The following is a 22,276-nucleotide window of genomic DNA, read 5'->3' as shown; positions in this document are numbered from 1 at the left end:
TGTGTGTGTGTGTGTGTGTGTGTGTGTGTGTGTGTGTGTGTGTGTGTGTGTGTGTGTGTGTGTGTGTGTGTGTGTGTGTGTGTTAGGGGTTGAGGTGTGTGTGAGTGTGAGGGGTTGAGGTGTGGGTATGCCCACGAGTTGGAGTTGGGGCTGGTTTAGCCCAGCATTTGCTTGAATCGGCCCCAGGAGTGGACAGGTCAAGAAGTGGCAGCCTGGGGCCTCCCTGGTGGCGCAGTGGTTGAGAGTCCGCCTGCTGATGCAGGGGATACGGGTTCGTGCCCCGGTCTGGGAGGATCCCATATGCCGCGGAGCGGCTGGGCCCGTGAGCCATGGCCGCTGAGCCTGCGCATCCAGAGCCTGTGCTCCGCAACGGGAGAGGCCACAACAGTGAGAGGCCCGCGTACCGCAAAAAAAAAAAAAAAAAAAAAAAAAAAAAAAGAAGTGGCAGCCTGATCCTCATTCACTCTGGGTCACAGAACCGGAGACCGGTTTTGAGTCCTGGGGAGGGTATGGGTATGGGCCTGGTGCCATTGGTTGCTTAGTCATCATGAGGAAGGGGCACAGAAAATGGCTGCAGGTGACAGCTTAATTGGAATTGGTGGTAATCATGTTGCCTAACAGAGTAAATCAGTCTTTTCAATCCTCAAACTCCCTAAAGGCCCAGCTTCCCCTCCTGAGAAAAAGCTCCCTCTTGACTATGTGACTACAGTTCTCTCTCCTCTCTGCCATGACCTTTCACTTTTGTGTTTTGGGTTGTAATTCGTTCACTCAATGGGTGTTTGCTGAATACCTCGAACCGTGTTATACGCTCAAGACGCCCCTGTAATAAGATCACCGCCATTCCTGCTCCCTGAGCGTTTGGTCTAGCGGTCGGGCAGACCATAAATAATTAGCGTGATGGCGCTTCCATGGGGGAAGTGCAGGACTCCAGGGGACAAGAGCTGGTGGCCCAACTGCTGCCTGATGTAGAGTGGGTGCTGGGAGCTTGCCTAGCGAACGGAAGCGAGTTTCCCTGGGCGCCTGCTTCTCCCCACAGTCTCCCCCGTCTCCTCCTTGGCAAGCCTGCCCTCACCCACGTCATGCTCCGGCGCTGAGAAGGGAAGCCCTGTGTCCTGCTTGTCTTCTCCCCTGAATAAGAACCCCATTGGGCTCCCCAGAGGCAGGGCGATAGGGACGGAGATCTCGGACACCCATGCATCACCTTCCCCTGCTCAAGCTCTGCTTTGCATCAGAAGCAGCCCTGGGGGTTCACCGGATCCAAACTCCAAGGACCAAATAGAGTCAGGCCTGGAAGAGATCTTGGAGGTAGGTCTTTACAGCTTAGCAAACATTCACTGAGTATCTATTATGTGTCCAGGAGAGACTTGTATATAAATAAGGTACAACACAGTGTGAGAAGTGACAACGACAAAGCTTGAGGCTTCAGCAGTCCTCATAGGCTTCCTTTAGCTCTAAGCCTCTTACCTACCTTCAGTGATGTACTTTGATGACTCTCTCGGGACTATAGTAGGAGTGAATGTGGATGATGGAAAGGAGGCTTCTTTTAGGACTTGCGAAGAGGACTAAGAGGACTGACCTTCTGTGCGGAGCAGGGCCTGAGTGTACAAGTGTGAGTGTGTGTGCGTGTGCTCACATGTATGCCACATTTCTTCTGTCATGCCTCTGATGCCTTTGCTGGTGGTTCTGGTTCTTTGCCTGTACTTTGTAAAATCCAGCCTGTCTTTGATCTTTTCTTGAGGCCGTGCTGCATTTGGTATAATAGAAAGATGGTGTCAAAGCGGAGGTTAACTAGGTCCCAGGTTCTTTAAGGACGGGAAACTGCCTACTTTTCTCTATGTCCCCTCCACCCTCCATTCAGTGTGTGGCACCTAGTGGGTGCCAAGTGTGGTTTTGCTGAACTGACCTGAATTCTGCCCTGAGCCCACCCAGGGACTTGCACCTCTCATCAGGAGTGACTTTGGAGTTGCCAGCTGTTTTGTCTGCTCAGCTTACCATGATCACTAAGCAAAACACCCTTGTCTGTCCTACTCTTCTTCTGGCAAGGTTTGTGTTCACGCACGGCTCACTTGTCCAAAATCCTTTGTCCTAAGAGATAGGACTTAAGCTGTTAAGGTCCGCCTTAAGTGCAGTTCAGGTCCTGGGACTGGTTTGCCTATGTACTGTGTTTGTGCTGTCTACCCACACTCTAATTAATTCCTTTCACATTGGACCTCTCATCAGCTGTGTGCACCAGAAGCCTTGGAAGTGAATGCTCCTGTTTCCTCTCCAGTCACTGTTACCATTTTACTTTGTTGTTTACCTGTGTGGCTATAGCCCTGGCCATAGGCTGTAATCAGAAACAGGTAGGTGTAAAAAGAGCAGGTGGTCTGTTGTGGCTTTGTGAGCTCACCGATGTGGTTGGAGGTGAGCTCCGTACTGGGGCTGGGCGTGGGGGGTGGGTGGGTCAGAGAGGGATTGGGAGTGTGTTTTCCTTTCTATAAACACGTCTCCATAACTTCTTGTCCAGATGACCTACTGTCTGACAGGGATCTTCCCCCTTTCTCTCCAAACAAGTAGAGACACTACGGAGAAATGATCATCATTATCATCATCAAGAGAGTGCAGAGAGAGGGCATAAACAGGGTGGGATGGTGGGAGAGGTTATTAGCTTAAGTGATATAAATGTTGACTAGTGTTGGGTGGAGATTGAGAGGCTAGCAATTGTCTTGCCTCAAACTTGGGAACACTCTAGTACCACCCAGGGATCTCCTGTCCCATTGGGCTGTTGTGAGGTTCTGTAAAACACTGTATAGAATGTAGGTGTTACTGCTTTTTTTCGACAAAGAATGTTTCTTGAACTTCTGATGCATGTGTTGTAGGGCAGCAAAATCAGGCCATTGCTTAATTGTGTACAGCTGATGAGGAGCAATGAGCAAAGAGAGGATAGCACATCTGTCTGGAGTTGTTCAAATGCAACAAGTCCTTAAGTCTTAAAGGACATGAATCTCAAAGCCCACCAGTGCCACAGTATGAAATTAGACCTCCAGTGAGCGGCTTTCAGTAGAAAAGTTCCACGACACCTGTCCCCCTCACTGCTATGTGCCAGGCTGCCTTCACACGTAATCCCCTTAACTCTTTTTTTTTTTTTTTTTTCGCGGTACGCGGGCCTCTCACTGTTGTGGCCTCTCCCGTTGCGGAGCACAGGCTCCAGACGCGCAGGCTCAGCGGCCATGGCTCACGGGCCCAGCCGCTCTGCGGCATGTGGGATCCTCCAGGACCGGGGCACGAACCCGCGTCCCCTGCATCAGCAGGCAGACTCTCAACCACTGCGCCACCAGGGAAGCCCTCCTTAACTCTTATTAGCAGCTCAGCAAAGGGGGTATTATCATTCGCATTTTCACAGAGAGTAAACTGAGGGTCAAAGACTAAGTAATTTACCCAAAGTCACCTTCTACCAAAGGTAGAAGTGGCAGAGCTCTTATCCAAACCCAAGGCTCACGGTATTTCAGTACCTGATCCTGCAGAGTTTCAGTGTTGTCACTTAGTAGAGAAGCTATGTGTGTAATACAAATTTGAGATGAGCCCTAAAATCCTTACGTGCTAAAGCATCACGAAGTGTTTTAATAACCTCTTTCCCCATCTGTAAAGGGGACAATAACACTCCCTGGGCTGTGATGATGAAAAGTGGACCATGTGTGTCCACCCCCAGCCCTGGGCTCGGCACAGAGTAGGCGCTTGGCATATTTAGTGCTCTCATCCCTACTCCCCTCCCCACGCTCTCTCTTCAGGCCTGAACTTGTCCTCTTTCTCACTTACAGCTTTCTTCTTTCTCCTTCTCCCATCCCTCTCTGCCTGCCTCCTTCCACCCTGGCCTCGAGCTCAGGGCCATGCTGTCGCTGGCTAGATGATAGCCAGTCACGGTATCATCCTAGATGAGGTTCCCTGCAGTTCAGTGGCTGCAGGAAGCCTGAAGTCTCAAGCTTATTTGGGTGTTTGTTTTGGGAGAAGAGACAAGAAGGAAAACAAAGAAGGTTCTTGAATGAAACCTCAAGCCATAGGAGCATCTGCAGAGGCACTGACTTCTGTCAGGCAGCTTGGCCTTCCCCAAGGGCTGCCAACTCATCTAAGGGCCATTTGGGTTTGAAAAATAAAGGCCACAGTTAGTCATTTCCCCCTAGAAAAACACTTTGGTTCCACCACCGATAAGTGTGTCTGCTTGCGTTCCTCTTATAGGTCCACGGGTCAGAGTAACATCCCTTCCCAATCCCAAATTTCTAATCCAAATAGACCCTTCAGTTCAGCAGACATTGACTTTTCTAGGTGCTAGGGTTACTGAGATGAAGTGGACGCCTCCTTGCCTTCAGGAAGTTTAGAGTCTGGGAAAAGAGGCATATTATAGACAGGCATAAATCATCGTGGAAATGTTGCAGTAGGTGTGCACAGCGCTGTGGAAAGTGGGATGAGGAATTATCACTGGAGGCATTATACAGTGATGCTGCAGGTACGTTTCGAAGGATAAGAAAGGGAGAAGCAGAAGATGGTTCTGGGAGAAGGAAGGTGTGAAAAAGCAGCTTGCCCGGGACTTAGGGCTCGTGGGAGGAAAACAAGGGGAAGGTTGGCTGCAGCCCAGTTAATACAGAGCCTGGAAGGTTGTGTGAAGAAGTTTGAACCTTATTTAATCATACTTGTTTGGGGAGCTATCAAAGGTGAGTCTATTAGCTCTTTTGCTTGTTTGTTTTTAACTGACCTCAAAAGGGGAAAAAAATCACTCCTGGGCTTCCCTGGTGGCGCAGTGGTTGAAAGTCCGCCTGCCGATGCAGGGGACACGGGTTCGTGCCCCGGTCTGGGAAGATCCCACATGCCACGGAGCGGCTGGGCCCATGAGCCATGGCCGCTGAGCCTGCACGTCCAGAGCCTGTGCTCCACAATGGGAGAGGCCACAACAGTGAGAGGCCCGCATACCACACACACACACACACACACACACACACAAATCACTCCTAATTCCTTCACATTTTCAAATCAGCTGCTTTTATTTGTTTCCTATTTCCTTCCAGGCCTTACCCAACTGTTTACATGCTTTTTACAAAATTCGATCTGCTTTTTTCCTTAATATCCTTTAAACATTTTTCATGTTGCTGCTTGCTCTAATTATTACTTTTAATGGCTGCATAATAATCCATTGATTTTTCTGCCATAACTTAAAGCAGTGTGGTAGAGTGAAAAAAGCCAAGGTTTTTAGCGTCAGCCAGACCTCGTTCAAATCCTGACTCTGTGGTTTACCATCTATGTGATCTTGGACAAAATATTTAATCACTCTGAGCTTTAATTTCCTCATTTATAAAATGGGTTGGTTGTACACCTACCTTACAGGGCCATTGTGAGAATTAAATTAGGCAAATTATGGATTCTGGCCTATAGGAGGCATTGCTCAGTGAATGGTAGCTGCTCATTTGTCATCTTTACTGTTCGGTTGAGCTTGATATTCTAGAAAGAAGGTAGGTGACAATGTGGAGGCTTATTAGTTGGGGAGAGGAGAATCAGGGAGCCAGTTTGAAGGCCCTCGACATGCACCGTCTGATACAGTAGCCACTAACACATGTGGCTATTGAGCGCCTGAAATGTGGCTAGTCTGTGCCGGGATGTGTAGTAACTAGAAAATACACACTAGAGTTAGGAGACCTAGTATAAAACAAAATATAAAACTTTATTAATGATTTCTATATTGAGTATATGTTGAAATGATAGTATGTTTTGATATATTGTGTTAAAAAGATTATTAAAATGATTTCCACTTGATTTTTCAGTGCGACTACTAGAAAATTTTAAACACTATATGTGGCTTGCATTGTGTTTCTCTGGTTGCTCCGGCCAGAGTTTGAGTCCACACAACCAATCAGATACTGGGGTGGAGAATCAGAGGCAGCCAGGAGACAAGGATGAGTCCCAGGTTGGGCAGCTGAGTGGATGGTGAATCTTTACATAGTTTTAGGGAAGACCGGGCACGAGTAGATGGGTTTGAGTCTGTGTTTGTAGAAGCAGGTCATTAGTGGGTGTCCTCTGAGCAGTGAAATGAAAAGCAGGTATTTGGTCTCGACCAGAGAAGCTGTCCCTGCTTTCCGTCAGAGCTGCCATTCTGGCCGTCACCACATCACACACATCCGTGGTGAGATTACTGACCAGAGTGCTCACTGCCGGGAGGGCTGGGAAGAGCTTGGCTGCTCTGCTGAGCTCCCAGAGTGCTCCAGCACTGGTTTGTACCGGAGCCCCAGGTATTCCCACTTGCTCCTTTGTGGTCTCCCCCCAGGTCATCATCCCACGCACTTCTTGGTAACACACGCAATATGTGGGGTCAGAACGACCGGGACTAGGACTCGATACAAACACGGAAGTTGGAGGGGAAACCTGCTCTGCAGGGAGCGTAAGTGTCCAGAGTCCTGTTAGGCCCTGGTCGGTTGTGTGTCTTCACCTACTCTGGTTTGGGGTCTTCAGATCTTTGTGGTTCCCTAATAGATGTAAATGGATATGACGCTGAGATAGACTTCTGGGTAGCGTTTCAGGTACCCAAATGCTGTTTTGGTTTTAGAACTAGGAATTGAAATTGTACCTGGCTCTCGAAATATCCACTGTAGCTTTTCCTGAAGGGTTGCTGGGATATAGGGCCTTCAAATCAGGATAAAAGCAAAGAAAAATTATGAGCACTTTTATATACTCTCCTACAGTCTTGCCCGCTCCCACCCCCTCCCCTCCGGCCCCGGGGGTTGAGCTTAGGAAACCACAGGTTCAAGATGCATTTCAGTCAGGTAAGAGCAAGGAAAGTAGAATAGAGCAAGTTTGAGCAAAAATAGAGCAAAAAACAAACCACAGCAAGCACCAGAATCTGCCTCGGTTTGAGCAGTTTTATCTGACCTAGCCTGCCTGACTCTGGCACTGGGCGAGGCAAAAGGCCCGTGTAATAGGTGCTAGCATCACTCTGGCAGGGGCATTCCTAGCAAAGGTGCAGCAGCATTTTGCTTCTGTTGAAGCCATTGTCACCCACCAGAACCCTGATTGTAGTTGTCAATTGGGTAAAGAGTTTCAAGTTCTTGATCAGCAACAGAACAACTATAGGAGCGTGTACATGGTTCATTCCTTCAGCAACCATTTACTGAGCTCTTCCTGTGTACCAGACCTTGGGATTAAAGTTTCAACTGTAGGAGAGTATGTGAACGTTTTTATAGTTTTTCTTCGTTTTTTATCTTCTGTCTTGATTTTAAAACGTGTGATTTTTTTTTAGTCACAGAACAAAAAACTATGTTTCACAACTTACAAAACTGATTATTCTTTAGGAATTCTATCATAGCTTGGTTACCAATTTTATTTTTTCTGAGAAGTTGGGAGAAATGTACTCTGTTCCTTCCCCACGTCTCTCCCCTCCTTCCCTTTTTGGCCCTGGGGAAAGACCACCTCTGACCTCAGGGAGCCCTAAGTCTCACTTCCATCATATATATTCATGACAAGGCTTCCTCTGCTAGACAACCCACTCCAGCAACTCGGAGAAGCCCCCTATGCCCTTAGTTTGGCTGTGGCAGAGCAGCCCGAGGAGAAAGGGCCCCAGCTTGGCAGGCTGGTGGGTCCCCTGCCCCTACAGGAATTTATTTCTAAAATAGTTTCATCTCGTTGCAAAACCTGTGACTTTTTCCATGCAACTGTGGGGAGCTAGGAATTGACCGCAGGCCTGACACCTCCGGGAGGTAGGTGTTGCTGGCTTGAATGCCCTTCAATTGGCTGGGGTGGGTGTTGGGGGTAGGTAGGTAGGGGTTGGGATATCTAGGCATAGCAGGCTGAATAGCTCTGAAGGCTTGTGTGCGCCAAGGCCCCGATGGACCGCGCACACCTGCGGCACCACGTGCCCCGGCCCCCGCGCAGGTGCTGTGCTGCTCTCCCCACTGTGCTGCCCACGAAGTTCCCACTGCTCACCTCTCCCCGCCAACTCCAAGCCCCTGTCTCAGCATCACCTCACCTTCCTCACTCCTTACCCCACAGTCCTGCCTTTCTGCCCGCCCAGACTTCTCCAGATTAGAGCTCTCTAGGGACCTGGTCCTTTTAAAAAGAAGAAGTAAAGAAAAGAGAGGAAAAACAGAAAGAAAGAAGGCAACGGAAGAATGAAACTGGACCGAAGAGGCAGTGGTGCCTCGAGCTATCTCACTGCATTACAATGAATATGGACTCTATTAAGCTCCGTTCTGCCTGTTAGTGTTTCCCCGGGCAACACAGCCCCCATATGGCAGGCATGCAGCAGATTAGGGGAGGCCCCTGGGCCTCATTGAAGGCCGGGGGCGTGACTGGCGGTTGAGCCTCCTCCCCACCCCCCCCTACTCCTCACACTTGACACTGCCTGTGTTTATCTAAAGCAAGGAGGGGGGGCCATTTGGAAGGGTTTGTGCTGCTCTGAGAGAAGGGAGAGGAGACGGGCGGGGGTTTGCGGAGGAAGGCGGTAGAGGCGGCAGGGAAGGGGGGAGGCCTCATAAATATGCAAGAGGAGCGCTGAATGGGGAGAGAGAAAGAAAGCAGATGGAATTCGTGGTAAAGAACAGCACAATCACCCTGTCTTGAGCCCTCCAAAGACAAAAAAAAAGAAAAGGGAATGGCCTTCTAGGAGTGTAGAAGCTGCGTTTATCCAATTAGCAGGGTTGTCAAGTTGAATTTATATGCAATAGGGGCGGGGGGATTGAGAAGCGAGTGTAGAAGAAAGCAAGTGGTTTTTCTTTTCTCTCTTTTTGCCATTTCAGCAACAAGGTTTGTGGGGGTTTTTTTTCTCGCCTTTCTCTCTTTAAAGGTAGATTAAAAAAAAAAAAAAACCTCTTTAAGGAGATGAGGCCATTTTCAGGAAGAGGTATATACGACGAAGAAATAAGACTCCCTGGTAACTTTTTCCTTAAGTGATGGAGGTGGGGGAGAGGATTAGATTTGTCTAGTGGGCAAATCAAGAGACCAGACCTTCTCTTTACTCGAAGGCAGAGGGGGCTTCTCTCTGGGGGGATTCCTCCCCAGAGTTAAGCTGCTGTGTCCAGACTTTTCCTTTCCCCTTGCCTGGATGGTAAAGGAGTTTACCTACCTGAGAAGAAATAAGCTCTGCCCATGTTGTTAAGCAGCTTGTTATAAATGTGCGGTTCAGTGTGAATTAGCCCAGGTTTAGCTAATCTCCCCAGAATGCGTCTTTGCTTATATATTCCCTTCTCAAACCACCAATAGTTCCCCTGTGTCTATGGTGTTAATTTCACACTCTTTTTCCTAGTCTTCCAGGTATCACCCAATCTCAGTTTCCTCCCTTGTCTCTTTTCATTCCTCTAGAATGGTCTCCAAACTGGGGGCTCCAAAGGGGAAATATAAGATATTCCACTGGGGCAGTGGAAGAAAATATTAGAGATTCTCTTATGGTTTATTTCTATCTACAAAAGGAATAGGAAAGAAATTCAGCTTTCCTAATATTTAATACTGGGATTGACAGTCTTTAGTCTGTATGTCGGGCAATGACGTGTTGCAACAGAGAGATCTGCATTTCTCGGAGGGCTTGACAGTGGGGACCTCACTCGCTTGATCATTCACTCCCCAGTTTCCTTGTTCTCTGTTAAGTGGATTTATAGATTATGTTATTTAGTTTTAACTAAATTAACTCTCACAAGAGGACAAGTAGCTTAAAAAGTTTGCTGCAAAGAAATTGGGTTGAAGAGCGTGCTGATAATCCGGCACATGCAAACAGGATGAAAACAGCAGAGCTGACCCTTTTCAAGTCCCATTAGGAGGTAGAAACAATAATAATGGAATCACATCTGATGAGAAGTGAACAAATTAATTAACATTCAAGCAGACCATTTGAAAGAGATTACATCCATATCATTAGTGATGAATCTGATCCTAAATAGGCTTTCTGCCTTTAAGATATTAGCTTCATGATATTATAAAACAGTCGTGATTAACAAGTCATTAAAATGTGGTTTCACTTCTACCTACTCTTAAATTTTAGTTTGGCAGTATGTGCATTTAATTTATAAATAAATATGCATGTATTAGGATATTCTGGGAGATTTGCCCAGAGTATTTTTCTCATGAGAGAGCAAAATCAGAAAGGTTAGGAGACCACTTTCAAGATAAGCATCTGCTTGATGTACCACCTTCCATACAGAACTTTCCCACCAGGTCAGCGTCACCCTCTGTAGTGCCCTCCGGCTCTTACACGTGCACGTATTCCAGAAGGCCCAGTTTCAAACCCACTTATCCAGAAAAACCTTTCCTGAAGGCCTGAAGTTGAAAATGCTCTCCCCGCTCTGCTCGTTTTCCACTTCCCATTTGTGACTAAATTGATATCAATTAAGGTTCTAGAGTAAAGAATGCTAAAGTTGTTAGATGAGAGTAATTTCAAAACCTCAGTGGTTTCATGCAACAAAGATTTATTTCTTCTCCTGTCATAGATTGTGCTGTCTTCTTCCATCTCGTAGCTTTGCCTTGTGAAACATGGGATGTGGCCCACTGGCAGTGGGAGGAGGGAGAAGCAGCCCCCCAATTCTCTTAACTGTCTTGGTCTGGAAGTGACCCAGAACATGTTCACTTACATGTCATTGGCCAGCACTTGTCACCTGGCCCTAAGCCAACTGCAGAGCAGGCTGGGAAGTGGGGAGCTTATGGATATTTGATGAGCACTGGCTGACTTACGTTCCAAGCTTTGTTTTAAGCTTCTCAGGACAGGATCCATCTTCTAGTACAGTGCCTTGCATACTGTCTTCTATATGGTAGATCACAGTGATATTTTTTCTTCCCAATAATAATAATAATAATAATAAAATCACAATACACACTGTTTTGGTTTTTTTTTTTTCATTTTATTTATTTTTGGCTGCGTTGGGTCTTCATTGCTGAGCGCGGGCTTTCTCTAGTTGCTGCGAGTGGGGGCTACTCTTCGTTGCGGCACGTGTGCTTCTCATTGCAGTGCACAGGCTCTAGGTGCGCGGGCTTCAGTAGTTGTGGAACGTGGGCTCAGTAGTTGTGGCTCATGGGCTCTAGAACACAGGCTCAGTAGTTGTGGCACACAGGCTTAGTTGCTCTGAGGCATATGGGATCTTCCTGGACCAGGAATCGAACCTGTGTCCCCTGCATTGGCAGGCAGATTCTTAACCACTGAGCCACCAGGGAGGTCCCCTACACATAGTTTTTTAATAGAAAACATACACAAACTTTGGATAAGGAATAGGCTAGAAATATATTTAGAGGCTGGCTAGAGCATGGCTCATACTTAAGACCATCAAACCATTGTTGTTCTCCCCTGTGTAATGTCAGAGTGGTCTGGGTAGATGTTCCAGATATTAATCTTGAACTGTATTGCCTAATGTGGTAACCACTAGCCCTTGTTGGCTAACTTAAAATTAAAAATTCAATTCCTTAGTTATATTAGCCACACTTTAAGTATTTAATTGCCACAAGTGCTAGTGGCTACCTAGCATCTTGGACAGTGCAAATATAGAACATTTTCATCATTGCAGAAAATTTTATCGAAGACGTTCATGTAAAGAACAGTAAGAGATTCTTCTAGATTAGAATCTAAATGGTAAAAGAATGAAAATGACCACACAGAAAGTTACTGTTACAGATAATGATCCAGGTGACATTTTTATGCCTAAGGAAGTAAATTTAAGGACATTCTAAATTTAGTTCTAAAAGCAGTTTTAAGCAGTTGGTTAATATGACCCAGAAACAATCTTCTGGGAGACAGTGTCAGGGTAGTGGAAAGAGAACCAGACTAAGAGTCAGGAGACCTGACTTGTAGCCCTGGATCCCTCTTCACTGGGAGACCTTCTGCAAATCACTCGGCCTCTCTGCACCTTGCTTTCCTCATTTATAATACTAGGTACCTGTTAGGTGTTATCCAAAGCTATTCATTTTTCTGAGGTCCCTCCTGATTTAAAATGTTTCCCTTTAATTACGTCTGGGGGTAAAAACTTTTTACATTAGAAAAAAAATGCCCTTTCTTACATCCTTCTCCTAGATCTGTCTAAACCCACATATTCAGCTGAGAATTAAATTCACTTGTTTGCCCAAGATTTCCCCCAATGTCAGTCCTCTGTGCAGGAGGACCACCCTCTTTCTTGAGGCCAGAGGGCTGCCAGCCCTCCCCCTCCAGTCACTTGGCATCACCTTCTCGGGGGAAAAACTTCTCTCTGCCTTGGAAAAGGCCAGTCTTACTCCCCAGAATTGGGAACATGTGAAAACCATGTAACTTGGGGTCAGAAATATTCCTTTTTTCACCTAGCCAGCCCCTCTCAGCCAGTGGAACAAGAATTTTGTTGGATCTCATTCTTGCCCCTGGAAGAATGTTTTTAAGAAAGACCCTCTGTGCTACCTGCTAGATCACATGCTCTTCTGTGTAGCTCATCTTGTTAGTGGTCATAGGACATCCACAGGTTGTGTTTGGCATTTTAGACCGTGGAGGCTTCTGTCTCAGAGAGCTGTAGTGGCCTGGGTGATCAGGGGATGAGATGTGGCCTCGGGTGCCCTTGCCTCCCTCTCGGGAGAAGGTGGAGCTAGCCTACTCCTGCTGATGATCGACTCTCAGTTGTTTGTAATTTTCTCTCGCAAAATAAATACTCTAAGGCTGTAATTTCTAGTGCTTGGTCTCAACCTTAGACGCGTATTCTGCTGCTGTTGTTTTTGGAAGGTTTTAAAAACGTCTGCTTGGAGATTATTTCAGTGGGAACATGTATGTCAGCAGTTCAACTTCTCAGATGCATTTTCTTTTATTTTTTGTGTCCAAGTAACCCTTAAAAATAGAAAGTACCTAGGTCTCAATGAGGAATTCATGTCAAGAATTCGTTTTCCCTTCTCTCTGCTTTTGATTTTTTTTTTTCTTGATCTCTTTTTCTGAGAATATGCAGAAAAAATAAGGATCTAGACCTACCTTGCATTGCCAAGAAAAATAACAGGCCTTACTGTTGCCTTCACCCAATTTTGAAATTGTACCTTGTTCATTTCACAGTGGGACAAAGTTACACTGCAGTTAGGTACTCCAATTAAGCCCTACTTGCCTTTTTTTATTATTAAAAAAATGCTCTCAGAAACCTGCATTTTTGGAACTATTTTTCTAGACCAAGCTCACGAGGTAACTTCCTCCAGGAAGCAGCTCAGTTTCCCCAGCTGCTAAATAAGATGCATCATAGCTACGGTGATCCCCCCCACCTCTGTATTTTTGCCACGGTTCTGCTTTGCCGTGACGGAGACCCCATGTGTCCTGCTTTGGGCTCTCTGAGTGGTATCTGCTTACAGCTCTGTTGTGGGAGTTCATGAGTTAACTCCTTTCTCCCTCTTTGGACACCTGCTTCCTCACTCCCTCTCCCTCCTCAGCTACATTTTTTTTCTCCTTTAAAAGCGGGATGGTAGCTGGCAGCAGCAGTGGGGTCTGTTTCCATTTTGAACCTTATAAATTACCCAGGGTGCAGAAGTAACAGGAATTGTTTGGCTGGTCCTCGTTAAGCAGGAGGGGGTCTGGGCTGAATTTCCTCAGTAAAACCTTTGTCGACTTGACAACCCAGACACCTCGGTGGCCCCTCGGTGCTGGGATAAGAAACAGCCCTCCTGTCCCTCTTTGTCTGCTTGTCTTCTCTCTGCCCTTTATTACTTTGTATTCATTCCGTCTCCCTGCTGCCTCCTTCCTTTCCTTCCTTCTTCCTTTCTTGGGGCAGGGGGTAGAGCCGCTGTGGGCAATCTCCTCAAGGAGTTGGGGAAAGAGGAGCAAGTCATGAGCAAGCAAGTTCCCTAAAATCCTGTAACTGGTCATTCATGCAGTGTTCTAGATAAATACGCTATTTCATTGGGGGAAAGTAGAGAATTAAAGCTAGTATCTGGACGATGGAGGGGACACCAAAGGCTTGCTTTTTGCTGTTCGTCTGGAAGTATATTAATGAACGTTTCCTTAATGAACAGTGATTAAGAAACCACTGTGAAAATTCCTCATTGTTCCGCGTCACCTTATTCCAACTCTGTTCGTCAAGCGCCCACTTGGTGCGGAGGGCTGGTAGAAGAAAAACATGAAAAGGCTACTACTGTGGTGAAAAGCACAGAACTTTGGAATGAGCCCAACCTGGGTTTCATTCCAGGCCTACAGTCGTATGACCTCGGGCTAGTTACTTACCCTGTGGAACTCCATTTCCTCACCTGTAAAGTGGGGATAATAGTCCCCACCGTGTAGAGTTGTTCTGAAGATTAAAAGAATACCTTGTGCAAAGAGCTTAGCAAGATACCTATCGTGGTAACAGGCATGCCCTCCCTCCCAGCACGGCTGCCCTGCCCTGCCATACTCACATCCTTTGCAGCTTCCCTTGATTTCACTTTGCTAATAACACGACCCTTTGATTTCCTGGATTGTCTGGAAAGGAGCAAAAGCTCTCTCTACCCCAAGAGGGAAAAACTTGTCAGGAAAAGCCTAAAATTTTTCTTTCAAACCTCTTTTAGAAAATGTCCCCTTGTTCTTCCCCAGAAGAGTGGAGGTCCTCTGATGTTGAAGACACGAGGCAAAGGGAAGGATTAAAAATCAAGGGGAAAGGACTCTGCCCTAGAAACCGTTCCGAACATCAGTGTGGGGCCGGGCCCTAGATCTGGTTTGGAGGGGTGCTTGTTTGGCAAAGCAGTGTAGCCCTCTTAACTCTCTAAGTAGCTAGGTGAAAAACCAGAGGAGCTTGGAGAACGGAGAGGTCTAGGCAGATCTCAAGCACTCCCTAGCACAGAGCAAGAGCCTCAAAGCCCAGCCTTCAGTCCTCTGTGAAAGGAGCCATGGGAGTTGAGAGGCCCAAGACCGGCTCTTACAACAGACCATACAAGTAGCCAGAACTCCAGAGACTGGAGAGCGTACAGCTGTCAGCTGGGCAGCTTAACTACCTCCTATGATTTTTCAGTGATGACTATAAGTTTTTGAAAGAGTCACTGGTTTAGATAAACTGGTCCAAAAGTGTTTTCATTTTGAGTATACGTCACCCTCCTGGAAATATACTATTAATATCGCCGCATGTGCATGATTCAGGAATATGCATCCACTGTCTAGATCACTGTGATGCTGCCTTCAGTTACCTGAATCTCACTCTACTGTCTCCCTGCCTAGCAGGGTGTTGGCACACCTTCCTCATTGGTCTCATGTTCTATAGGTACAGCAGTGAAAACACAGAGGCAAGATCTTGGTTTCGGCTGTGACAGAAGTGTGTGTACATTTGCCTCTTTGTGATTTTGATGAATCTTTTAAACACCATAGCTTAAATGAGGCATAAAGAAATAATACTGTGTGGGCTTCCCTGGTGGCGCAGTGGTTGAGGGTCCACCTGCCGATGCAGGGGACACGGGTTCGTGCCCTGGTCCGGGAAGATCCCACATGCCGCGGAGCGGCTGGGTCCGTGAGCCATGGCCGCTGAGCCTGCACGTCCGGAGCCTGTGCTCCGCAATGGGAGAGGCCACAACAGTGAGAGGCCCGCGTACCGCAAAAAAAAAAAAAAAAAAAAAAAAAAAAAAAAGAATACTGTTGTTGGCTCTAATGATTAATGAATGTCAATTAGATCAAGAAGGTTGACATTGTTGTTCAGATCTTCTATATCCCTACAATTTTTCGTCTAACTGTTCTGTCAGTCACTACGAAGGGAGTGTAACAATTGCCACTATGATTATAAAACTGCCTAGTTTCCACTTTAATTCTGTCATTTAAAAAAATGTATTAGGCATATGCACATTTATGATTATACACTCAAGATGTGTGTGTTTCACTATGTGAAAATTTTATGTCACTAAAATTTAAAATAATCTGATTAGGACTCAGGGTCAAAAAGAATGCATATAAAGGAGAGCCTCTGGGAAAAAAAAATGATCTGGCAGAAGACCAAGATAAAAATGAAATTGTCTATTTAAAAAAAAGTACAGATTTTGTAGAGATGGAAAATACCAGAATTTCAGCCCTAGGGGACGGAGAGAAGAAGAGGGGCCTTGGCTGAGTGTGACTTTTGTCTGTGTTTGTCTGGAGTTGCAGAGGTTAGACAAACTGAGGAGGGTTGGTAGGTTCCAGGAAATCAAAGAATGTTGGCAAGGAGGTAGGTGAAGGGCTGGGGTGAGTCAAAACAGGAGATCTTTCATGAGCCTCTGAGACTTTAGGATTCATTAATTAGTAACATCCCCTAAATGAGGGATGAAGCATGCATTCAGTGTACTATGACAGCACTGTGCACCGTAGTCTAAACTAGCAGCATGGTGTGCCACGTAGCCCTGGGCACCTAGCCTCCTGCAAGCAAATGGTAAAGATAACTGCATCCTTTCCAGCATCTGTGCTGGCTACTCACTGCCCTGAGCCTGGGACATGGCGGCCGGTCTCCGCCTCTCCATGTCCTGGGCTCTCCTGTCCTTGTTGCTATGGGTGCACTGGGCAAGGCTCTGGCCTTCTTACCATGACATCCCCTTCTAGCTCAAAGGGGCAACTTAGAAGCAGCTTATGTTAGATGAGAAATGGCATGAGAGTGTTCTTTAGTCTTCCAATAGCCAGCCAGGTCAAGACTTTGAATGTTACCACCTGTGTGATGGAAGCAGGGGGCATGGGGACAAAGCCAGGCCCCATGGCTACCACAGGGGTGCCCCAGGCATTCTTACCACAGCCGTTTCTCTCTCTTTTTCACCACAGAGTGTAGCAGGGGATTGCGGTACCTCTTTGAGTGACTCCTTTGGCTTATGGGACGTTGACACACCATGCCGCGTGGGATGATGATAACGCAGAGAGGAAAGAGGTCCGAGGTCACACTTGCTTGCCTCCTCTTGGCCATGGCGGGCTGCTTCGCAAACCTGAGTGAGTGTTTTCCTTGCCTTCTCAGTGGCCCTTCTGGGAAGAACACTTTGCCCCTAGTGTCAGAGGGAAGCATCAAGCATTCTACAAGGACCCTCTAAAAAGGCCTCCTTCCTCCTGGATTTCAAAGAGCATTTCCTTCCCACTGACCTTCAGGGACACGCTCAATAATACAAGATGAGAAATGATCTCAATAACATCATATTGGTTGTATTTTGATATTTTAATCATTTGAAACTTATACTAGAGGAAGTAATGATAATGACTGAACTACCTTTTATTGAGCACTTACTATATGGCATTACAGCAGGCAGTTTACATGCATTGTTTGTCAGCTTCCCAGCGACGCTGTGAGACAAATATTATTAGTCGCATTTTACAGATAAGAAACTGAGACCCCAAAAGGCTAAAGTTCCCTGGCTCAGAAGCAGTGGCACTGGGATTCAGACGCAGCTCCTGTTCAGGTCCAAAGCCTGAGCTCTTGCCTTCATACCACACTGCCACTCCAGTCTACTTTCTGGGGAAAAGGCCAGGTTGGGGAAATGGACCCGAGGTCAGCAGAGTTCTTCAGAGAAAAGTCAACTCCTCTCTGGGTTGCTCAACTCTGAAAGGCTGCCTGGGTGCTGTGCTTCTGAGCATGTCATGCTGTTGGTTTCTTGGGGGTGTCAGTTCATCGCTGCATCCCTGTTCTTCCCCCAGACGAGGTTCCTCAGGTCACTGTCCAGCCTTCTTCCACCGTCCAGAAGCTCGGAGGAACCGTGATCTTGGGCTGCGTGGTGGAGCCCCCCTGGATGAACACCACCTGGCGCCTGAACGGGAAGGAGCTGAATGGCTCGGACGATGCCCTGGGCGTCCTCATCACCCGCGGGACCCTCGTCATCACTGCCCTCAACAACCACACTGTGGGACGGTACCAGTGTGTGGCCCGGATGCCTGCAGGGGCTGTGGCCAGCGTGCCAGCCACCGTGACACTAGCTAGTGAGTACTGCTCCTCTCTGCCCCCTCCCATCCTCTCTCTGTCCCCCACCCCAATCAAACCCCCTGTCATCAGTCCCACCATAAAAGGGGCCTTGCCAGCTGACGTTTCCAATCAGAGTGGTGGCTGCCCAGTAATCTCCAGTGGCTGGGGACCTTTGTGCTCTCTGAGTAGAGGCAGTGTTTGGAGTGAGCGTCTAGAAAGAAGGAAACTTGACATGGTTGAGCTGTTTCTGTGGGCCCCAGAGCTGGGCCACGCCGTGCCTTTCTACTTGGTTGCCCTGTGGTCTTCAATGTTGTTGTGCCCCCGCCCCCCATCCTCGAAGCAGTTGCAGTCAGAGCATGTACAGGGCCACGTGTGGTCTGAACAGAGCCCGCCCATTCCCCCTTGGCCTCCTGCCTCTCTGCGGGGCAGGCATAGTCTAAATTCCTGAAACAGAAATAGTGGAACACAATGAAAAGGGAACTGTGGGACAGAGGGTAGAGAGGAAGAAGTGAGGTGACACTTTGGTCCAAGGAGGATGCCGGGAGAAGACTTCGTGCTACTCTTGTATATAATGACCACTTGGATACACTATTGTGCCCAAGCTCAGTACACACATTACCTGATTTTCTACCCATGGTATGTATGGGAAATGAGACTTGACTGGTTAAATAAACTTCCAAAGGCTTATTTTGGAAGCTCAGCCGCAACACCTGCTCTTATACGTGGAGTCTATAGCCAGGACATTCACTTGGCCCTTGAACAATTCAGGGTGAGGGTCGCCGACCCTCTGGGCACTCGAGAATTGGCATATAACTCATAAGGGGTCCTCTGCATCCACAGGTCCAACCAACCTCGGGGCATGCGGTGCCATAGTATTTACTGTGGGGGAAAAGATCTCCAGCCACGTGGACCCACGCAGTTCAAACCCATGTTGTTCAAGGTCAACAGTATTAAGAATTAACCTCCCCTTCCTGGTGGCTGAAGCCTAGGAAACAGGGGATCTTGTTGAGAGTTCCATGGTGTTTGGGCTTAACCTTTGAGAAGGTCTCCTGAGCTTGTTCCCTCACGACTTAGCTGTGCCTCTTTATCCCGGACAGCCCTGCTTCCGTGTCACCATCGTTATCAACCTCCTGGACCATGTGGTTCCAGGAGGTTGGTGGTCCTTATGTTACAGGTCACACCTAAGGCAGCCAAGCTTCTAAGATGCTCCTTAAGCGTCGGCTGGGGTCCCTGAGGTGTGAGGCGTGAGTCCTGGGGAGAAAGTGGTGAGAGAAGGGGGAGTAGAAAAGCAGGGGAGAAAAGACCCCGCCCCGCCCTCTGGTTTCCAGATCCCTAGAGGGACTTCACTCCCGTGGGAGAATAGAGACTAGAAGGAGGCTGGCAACGGTACTCCTGTTTCCTGAGGAACCCGTTTAGCAGCCCTGCCCTCTTCTCAGAGGAGGCCGGAAGACAGGGTGGGTCCCTAGCTACCTCCCTAGTGGGGGAGGCCAAGCCTGGGCTGCATCTTGGAGCCACTTTGCCTCTGGCCGCAGCAGCACTCACTGAATCTGAGTGCCAGGCCTCTGGGGAGCAGGCTTACGGTTCGGGTTTGGGTTTAGTGAGGCAGGCAGGCCCTGGGCCACCTGCTGGGCCCACCCCCCCAGGTGTGCTGGTGGGCTTGGGGAGGGTGCTGGGAGAGCTGGGTGAGGAGGGTGACAGGGGTCATCTCGTCATAACAAGAAGGGCTGAGGCCAGAGCTACACTTCTTACCATCATACTTCTCTCGTAGATTTTTAAATTATAATTCAATTGACTCTAGAAAGTTGAGAATATGTGGAACATAATGTCTCCCCACCATCCTCATACCACCACCATCATCATTTTGGAGTACACCCTTCTGGTCTTCATCCCTACCTATATTTTTACACGACTGAATATACAGTGTCTGTCCTTATTCTCTCCCCTTTGACATCGTATGACAAGCGTTTTCCATTGGCCATAGGACCGTATTTACTTTTTCTTTTTTATTGAGTATAAAATGCATCCAGTAAAGTACACAAAATGCACGAATGTTAAGTGAACAGCCCAATGTGTTTTTCACGTGTACGTACCGTGTAACCACCGCTCTGGCACGCTTCTAGTTAATCTGTCCCCCATCCCCCTCCAGAGCAGGAGCACAGTTGCTCATGGCCCTAGAACATCCCAGAGTGGCTCTACCACAGTGTCCTGAACGCTCTTCCTAGGGCTGGGCAATCGGGTCCTTGCCTGTTGTTCGTTATTACAAAGGAGAGGTGCCTTTTAGCAGCCTTTGTGCCTTTAGCAACGCCGCTCCTCCAGGAGGTTTGCTCACCTGCAAATGGTCAGCCCTCGTCTGTGAAGACTTGGGAGACTCCCTAACTTGGCCTAATCACGAGCCAGCCTGAACCTCTCATTGTTTGGAGAACAGGAGAGCTGGAGAGTGGAAGATTTATTTTGGAGCCCTCCTTCTACTTCAAGGTGAATCTGTGTGAGGAGAGACAATTTATAGCCTTTATTTTTAAAAAATTCCTGGCCGCTTCTTTCTCTGGTGCTCAAAGGGATCTGCAGTTGGCAGTGAGCACAAAGGGAATGGTTTGGTTGCAACCCAAGAAGGCGCAGTGAGAGAAGAGGGGGCTTGTGCAGAAGCTGAGGCGAGTCTTGTTTGAAAACCAAGAGCCATTGGCGTGTCATGTAGGCATGAATCAGAAAAGAAATGTTTGGGCCTGACCAGAAGATGGATGGAGAAGTGCTGGAAATGGGGAGAGCGGGCTTGGAGGGTCTGGGTCCTGGGGAGAGGGAGTTGGTGGACTGGAACTACAGCCTCCCAAACTTGCAGGAGGCAGTGACGGGGTGGTGGGAAGGCGGGAGAGAGGGGTGCTGTCCTTGGGTTAATGCCGTGGGGGATTTGGCCCAGACTCAGCAGCTAGATTAAGTTTCCCAGAGCACATTCCTGAGCAGAATGGGGGCTGTGTTTTTCTGGGTGGCTGGTGTGCGAGGGAGGCCGAGCGGCAGAAGGGATTATCGAAGGCACGTTCTGCATTCAGAGGCGAGACCGGCAGCGGTGTGCTGGCGCTTGCACGCACGCACGCACGCACACCCACACTTGGTGTTTCAGGCTTCCTTCTCCTCCGGCCTCTCCCCAGTGCATTCAGATGTTCATCCTCAGGCAGGGCACTTGCTGTTGGGCCTCCGTGGCAGGGCGCTGCCTCCTGCATCTCCGTGAACCCCTAGAGATCACTGGTGGCTTTCAGTGATGGGGGCTTGCAGTGATGGGGGCTTTCAGTGATGGGGGCTAAGACCTGGCTTGCGGATTCAGGGATGTGGAGGAGGCTGCTAGCAGAACTTCCCTGGTCCAGACCGCTTTTACTCTGATGCCAGGGGGTGCACTTGTACTTTACCCCTGCCTGGTGACATCAGCCTGTGTTCTTCAGGTAAAATGGGACCACCTGAAGTCTCACCTGTGCACTCCCACCCTCTCCTCCAGGTGGTCCTGGCTGTGTGGAGAACTGCTTTTCGCACTCTCTGTGGAGGTGCCCTTCCCACTCTCTTTTGTGGAGATTATTTTTCCCTTTTCACTTAAGCTTTCTTTGTGGTGAATCTCTCTTGCTGCTGATGCCTCTCTTCAGACCATCTTGTCTAATTCTTTTTGAAATGCTTTGCTCTCCTTTCTTACCTCTCTTCCTCTTACCTCTCTTTTCACAAGCTTTACACCCGGGTGCCAACCACTCTGTGCGCCTGAACCAACAGCGGATGTTGCCCGTGGACACCACATTCCTTGTTCCTGGACCCCGAGGCATCCTTAGCGTTGCTTTCCACACAGCACAGCACGTAATCACAACCAGTTCAGAGCTGGCACACAGCGTGAAAGCTGTTTCCAACCCCTTACCACTAGTCATCTACCATTCAGATAAACTCCTAATAATTCTTCATTTTTACCTTCTTTCTATCTTTTCAGTTAATTCTTCCAGTTATCCTATAATCCCTAGGTCCTAGTCATAGTTGGAAATAAAATAGGCTGTAACTGGGTAGTAATTCTATATCTGGGGATTTTAGTCCTCAGGCTAATGTGAAGTCTTATGCTGATGCTGGTTTAATTGACAGCCGATCTGTAACCCCTCCATAAGGTCTTTAAGCCCTAGGACCAGTCACGTACTCCTGAATTATCCTTCTCTGGCATGAGAGATCAGAGGCAAGACAGCTGACAGGAAAGGAAGGAGTTCCCCTTAGGCAGCTGTGTCCATGACTCTGTGCCTTTGAGGAAAGGTCAGAAGGGGACAGGGGCCCTTTGTTACCATAATTTAACCCATGAGTGAAATGAAGAGCCAAACTGGTGTAATGGAAAAAACAAGCAACTTAAACCGAGGATCTTTTTTTCTTCTTTTTTTTTTTAAGTTTTAACTCTGCCACTTAAGAGTTAATGTGGCTTTGGGCAAGTCACTTGATTTCCCAGATTGCCACAACTGTGAAATGAGCACAGTAATGATTACATCATCATCTTATGGTTTTGT

General features: G+C 47.8%; 1 protein-coding gene across 4 annotated transcripts in view; it reads left to right on the top strand.

Annotated features, from left to right (window-relative positions):
* Nucleotides 1-16,716: 16,716 nt before the first annotated feature.
* BOC (BOC cell adhesion associated, oncogene regulated) overlaps nucleotides 16,717-22,276 on the top strand; it is a gene marked incomplete at both ends in the record, with an annotated part of 40,855 nt that continues 35,295 nt past the window's right edge. For all 4 annotated transcript variants that reach the window (XM_079705519.1, XM_079705518.1, XM_079705517.1 and 1 more), the window contains 2 exons: nucleotides 16,717-16,813; nucleotides 17,510-17,788. In XM_079705519.1, the coding sequence (XP_079561645.1) occupies nucleotides 16,717-16,813; nucleotides 17,510-17,788 (376 nt within the window). The remainder of the gene's footprint in view (nucleotides 16,814-17,509; nucleotides 17,789-22,276) is intronic.

The sequence above is a fragment of the Hyperoodon ampullatus genome, assembly GCF_949752795.1.
Source record: "Hyperoodon ampullatus genome assembly, chromosome: 5".
NCBI lineage: Eukaryota > Metazoa > Chordata > Mammalia > Artiodactyla > Ziphiidae > Hyperoodon > Hyperoodon ampullatus.
Note: the sequence above shows the minus strand (reverse complement) of the source record. Positions and strands in the feature narration are given on the sequence as shown.